General features: G+C 61.1%; 1 protein-coding gene across 1 annotated transcript in view; it reads right to left on the bottom strand.

Moving 5' to 3' along the window:
* The window catches only part of LOC124231890 (probable bifunctional dTTP/UTP pyrophosphatase/methyltransferase protein), a gene marked incomplete at its 3' end in the record, with an annotated part of 9747 nt that overhangs the window by 2664 nt on the left and 1877 nt on the right, over window positions 1-5206 (bottom strand). Inside the window, exons 2-5 of the mRNA XM_046648903.1 lie at window positions 3989-4120; window positions 3015-3062; window positions 1381-1445; window positions 342-403 (exon numbers count right to left, since the gene is read on the bottom strand). Coding sequence (XP_046504859.1) covers window positions 342-403; window positions 1381-1445; window positions 3015-3062; window positions 3989-4120 — 307 coding nt within the window. The remainder of the gene's footprint in view (window positions 1-341; window positions 404-1380; window positions 1446-3014; window positions 3063-3988; window positions 4121-5206) is intronic.

Genomic DNA, 5206 nt, shown 5'->3' with positions numbered 1-5206 from the left:
GGGTTTTTGTGCGTTTTTTAAGAACTTTTTCGTCGGGGCGTCATTTACGCACGCACGACGCCCTGCGCCCGCCTCCTCCTCCGCCGTCCGGACCGCAGGGTCTCAAAGGGAACGTTCTGCGGGTGCTGGGCGGGTTTTAGGACAGACACCGCCCCCGGCCCCGCCTCCCTCGGCGGCGCAGAGGGGAACCCCGTGCCCATGCGGGACCCCCCCCCCCCCCGCTTTCCTGGGCAGCACGGGGATAAAAGGGCTCCCTCTGCGCGCACCCAGGGCACCGACAGCGCCCGCCGCGCCTCCCCCAGGGGACCCGACCCCGGGAGGAGGTGGACCGGCCGCGGTACCTCGGCTGCAGCAGTGGACGATGGCGACGCCCGTGAACACGCTGTGCTCTTTTCCGCTCAACCTGCAAGACACGGAGCGACACGCGTCTGGGGCGCGAGCCGGGCTCTGACGCGGGTCCCCGGGTCCGCGAGTCTGGGGGTCCGCGAGTCTGGGGGTCCGCGAGTCTGGGGCGCGAGCCGGGCTCTGACGCGGGTCCCCGGGTCCGAGAGTCTGGGGGTCCGCGAGTCTGGGGGTCCGCGAGTCTGGGGCGGGAGCCGGGCTCTGACGCGGGTCCCCGGGTCCGCGAGTCCGGGGGTCCGCGAGTCTGGGGTGGGAGCCGGGCTCTGACCCCGGTCCCCGGGTCCACGCAGCATTGCCCCATGGGACTCCCGACCCCCGCTCCCTGTCCGGCCTCTCCCACATCATCCGGGCCACCGCGTCCGCAATGAACCCTTAGAGCGATAGGCACAGGTGGATGCGAGCGTGGTCCCCGCTCTCAGAGTGGGAGGGAGCACAGGGCGGTCTTTTATGGGATCCAAGGTCCCGGACGTTGGGGAGCACACGGATCCACATGGGGTGGCCGGCTGCGTGGGAGGACCCAGACCCAGACCCAGACCCGGGCAGCTGTCAGCCGGCTGTTCCTCAGGCCCATTTGCTGTCCCGGGCCAGGGGGAGATGGCAGCCCACGGTGGAGGTGCGGAGACCACGACAATAGGTGATGAGGGTGGCCCGCCCCGGGGTCAGTGGTCCAGGATGGGCAGAGGGGGACGGTGTCCGACCCCCTGCGGCCGGAGCAGAAGCTCAGATGCTGAGGCGCCCGGGGAGAGCCAGTCAGATGGACACGGGGAGCCGAGAAGGATGGGGAGGGAGGGAGGTGCGGGATCATGGCCACCCGGCCCCAGGGTGAGCCCCGTGGGAGGGGGGAATGAACACGGCTCACGTCCAAGGGCGCTGGCCGACCTCCGACCTCCCCCGGGCCAGGCTGCGGCCGTCCACCCCGCCCCACGGCTCTGTCTGACGGGGGGCCGGTTCCCAGGAGGCCGATGGGTGGGCACCCACCTGGACAGCATGCTGTAGGCGTCCTGCTTGTCCACCGGCTTCTCCAGGATGAGCCCCCCCACCGCCTGCGAGAGAGTCCGGAGAGAGGGCGTCATTCCCACGCCCCAAGCCGGGAGCGTGAGAGCTGCCCCGTCCGCTTTCTAGAACCCTAGTTATTTTTTTTTAAAAATTTGAGGTGAGATGCACATAACATAAAATTCACCGTTTTACAGTAAATGGTTGTGTGGCATTTTGTGCATTCTGGACATCGTGCGACCACCATTTCTATCTGCTTCCAGAAGCTTCTTCCTCATCCTGGAGCACTCGGGACCCATGGAGCAATTTTCCCCCTCGAACCCCCCCTGACAATGGCTAATCCGCTTTCTGTCTCTGTGGATTGGCCTGTTCTGGACATTTCCTATCGATGGGATCACAGACTATGGGACCTTTTGTGTCTGGCTTCTCTCCCTGAGCATCCTGTGTTCAAGGTCCATCCACGTCGTAGCTGTCTCAGGGCTTCACTCCTGTTCAGGGCTGCGTAATATTCCACCGTACGGATGGACCACATTCTGTCTATGTATCCATCCATCCATTGGTGGACACTTGGGCTGTTTGCACCTTCCTGCTATCGTGAAAAGTGCCGGGAACGCGGGTGTACAGATGTTGTTTGAACCCTACTTTCAATTCCTTTGCGTATATTCCTAATAGTATGAAGCAGGGCCGCCCTAACAAAGGACCTCAGACGGGGCAGCTTAAACAACAGACATTCACGGTCTCCCCGTCCTGGAGGCTGCACGTCCGAGATCCAGATGCGGGCAGGGCTGGCTCCTCCTGAGGTCGCTCTCCTTGCTGTGTAGACGCCGTCTTCTCCCGTGTCCTCACGTGGTCGTCCCTCTGTGCATGTCTCATCTCCTCTTCTCATCAGGACCTGCCCTCATGACCTCATTTGACCTCCATCCCCTCCTTAAAGACCCGTCTCCGCACACAGCCCCATCCTGAGGTCCTGGGGGTCAGGACCCCAACATGTGAGTTTGGGGTCCACGGCTCAGCTCACGGCTCATTCTGCTGACTCACAGGGTAATCCTATGCTTAGCCGTTTGAGGAACCTGCGTTGCTCACTTTTTCACTTCCACGTACACACGCCCTGAACCAGAGCCAGAGACGGTGTCTGGCTCGCTCCCGCACGCCCACCCGCACGCACGTAGGTGCCATCGACCCGGGCTGCCCGGGAACAGACGGCACGTTGGGGCAACGTGGACCCGGGACGGCCCCGTCCAGCGTTTCCCGACCCCGGGCTGTTTCAGTGTTCACATGCACGGCCCCTCCGTCTGGAGGCTGGCATCGCGGCCCAACGTCCCCAGGTTCAGGTCACCGTCAGGCCAGGCGTGGGCTCGGACGGAGGGCCGTCGCGTGTGTGGCAGAGCCGCCGTGAGGACCGATCCGCGGGACCTCCCGTCACCGACCCCAAGGCTCGGTGGACAACATCCTGGTGTCGGGCAGCACTGTGTCCCCCCCAAAACGATAGGCCCGGGCCCTCACCCCCTGGCCCTGCGAACGGGACGTGATGAGGCAATAGGGTCTTTTGCAGACGTGATCCAATTTAAGGTGAGGTCTTCCTGGAGTCGGGAAACCGGGGGGCCGGGAGCCAGACTCACCACGATGGTGTCTGCTCCGATGACAACGTCGGGCGCCCGCAGGTCCTTCTGCAAGAAACCCAGATTTGGGTCAGAAACGGCGTTGACGCAAACGTCTCCCTGCTGCGACGGGCGCGGAACAGCGTCGTTCGGCACGAAGCCGATGTCCCTCCCGGGAGCGAGATCTGGGCGTCCTTCAGTGCCCCCGGGCGAGGACGGGCAGCGGGGCGGTGTGGTTCCCTGACGGGCTGCTGTCAGTCATTATTGCAACACGTAGGGATAGATAGTGACACACAAGAGTATCTAATAGTCACAGATGAGTAATAGACTAATAGTGATAAGAAATAGTAATCGATCGGACATTCATTTTATACAATTTTATATTAACTTTATATAATTTTATAATAAATGACACTGTTGGATGCATTATACTAATTATGTGGTAACACCTAGGAATAAATAAGCTACTTCTCTAAGCTAATAAATAAGCTAATTCTCTAAGCTAATAAATAAAGCTAATAAATAAGCTAATTCTCTATCGTAAATGAGACTGTTATATTAATTACGAGTATATGAGATGGTGTCACACGGAGCGATAGACAAGCTGCCTTCGTTCGATATCCTAAATGACACCATTACATAAATTACCACAGCGGATGACATAGTGACACCTGGCGCTAAGTTACGTTCATTCTAGACGTCAAGGACGCTGGTACGTTAATTGCCAGGCGGCTATTACGTAGTAATAAGTGAGCTGTGTTAGTTCTTTACTGTAAGTGATACTGTTGCGTTAACTGGACCAGTTTAGGACATAAATAGTGACAAAGTGACGGACACGCTCTGTGACGCAAATGACCCACAGTGACGCCCGGCAGTGGATAAGCTACGGGAACTGCCTATTGTTAAAACCGCGTTTCTTTAGGACACGGATGTTGAAAACCTGCGAGCGAGGGAGCGAGCGAGGCCACGGGGAGCCGAGGGGCGGGGGGCCTTGCCTGGTGCATCCGGCGGGCCACTTCCAGGGCCTTCTGCTTGGCCGTCTCGACGGCGTACGCGGGAGGGGTGGGGAACGAGGCCTTGGGGAGCGTCTCTTTGAACCGGGAAGGGACCACCTCGAACCTGAGACCCTGGAACGGGAGAAAAGGGAGGGTCGGGGGTTTATCGGGAGAATTGGAGGACACGGAACAGAATGTGCAAGGTTTACGGGAACGCGTTCCCGCTTCCCGGCCGGCTCATCCAGTCCCTGGACATTCCCCCAGGCCCGGCCCAGGAGCCGGCGGGAAGACACGGGAGGCGCGGCGGCCACATTGAGGCCAGCAGGGCGGTACTGACTCGGGTGCTGGGGTCGACGGGCTCCCAGGGTGGCCCAGAGCCCAGCGCTGCTTCCCTGAACAACTGAAAAGGCACCACCCACGTGAAATGGAACAAAAATGCCACACCGACGGGGGGCAGGGGCGGGGGGCACGTGTTTCACTTGGCCCCTAGCAGGATGAGCAGGTAGGACAGCCCTGTGGGAGGCCGGCCGTGGAGACGGTGACACCTCCGAGTGGGGTGGGGACAGGCAGGTGGGCCTGTGCATGGAGGGACAGCTCTCCATCCGGACAGGCAGCCCCATCTGACTCGTAGCGGCCCTCCGCCTCCTCCACAAGGAGCAGCCCTGTGTCACGGACCCCCTGCACCCCACCTGGCCCCGGGCCCGCCTGAGAGCTGCCTTCAGTTCTGGCCCCGCAGTGGTCCCCATGGAGGTGCAGATGGCACCCCGCACTCTGCACCCAGACCCGCCTCCACCCTTCTGACGCCCACCTGAGCCCCACCACACAACCCACAGACAGCATGGACACCCAGACAGCACAGCCCCACCATGCGGCACAGCCCCACCATACAGCACAGCCCCCACCATATGACACAGCCCCACCATAAGGCACAGCCCCACCATATAACACGGCCCCCACCATATGACACAGCCCCACCATATAACACAGCCCCACCATATAACACGGCCCCACCATATGACACAGCCCCCACCATATGACACGGCCCCCACCATATAACACGGCCCCACCATATGACACAGCCCCCACTATACGACACGGCCCCCACCATATGACACAGCCCCACCATATGACACAGCCCCCACTATACGACACGGCCCCCACCATATGACACGGCCCCACCATACGGCACAGCCCCCACCATACGGCACAGCCCCCCCC

The sequence above is a fragment of the Equus quagga genome, unplaced genomic scaffold, assembly GCF_021613505.1.
Source record: "Equus quagga isolate Etosha38 unplaced genomic scaffold, UCLA_HA_Equagga_1.0 HiC_scaffold_11100_RagTag, whole genome shotgun sequence".
NCBI classification, from domain to species: Eukaryota; Metazoa; Chordata; class Mammalia; order Perissodactyla; family Equidae; genus Equus; species Equus quagga.
The sequence above is the reverse complement of the archived record's forward strand: the minus strand, read 5'-3'. Positions and strand labels throughout refer to the sequence as shown.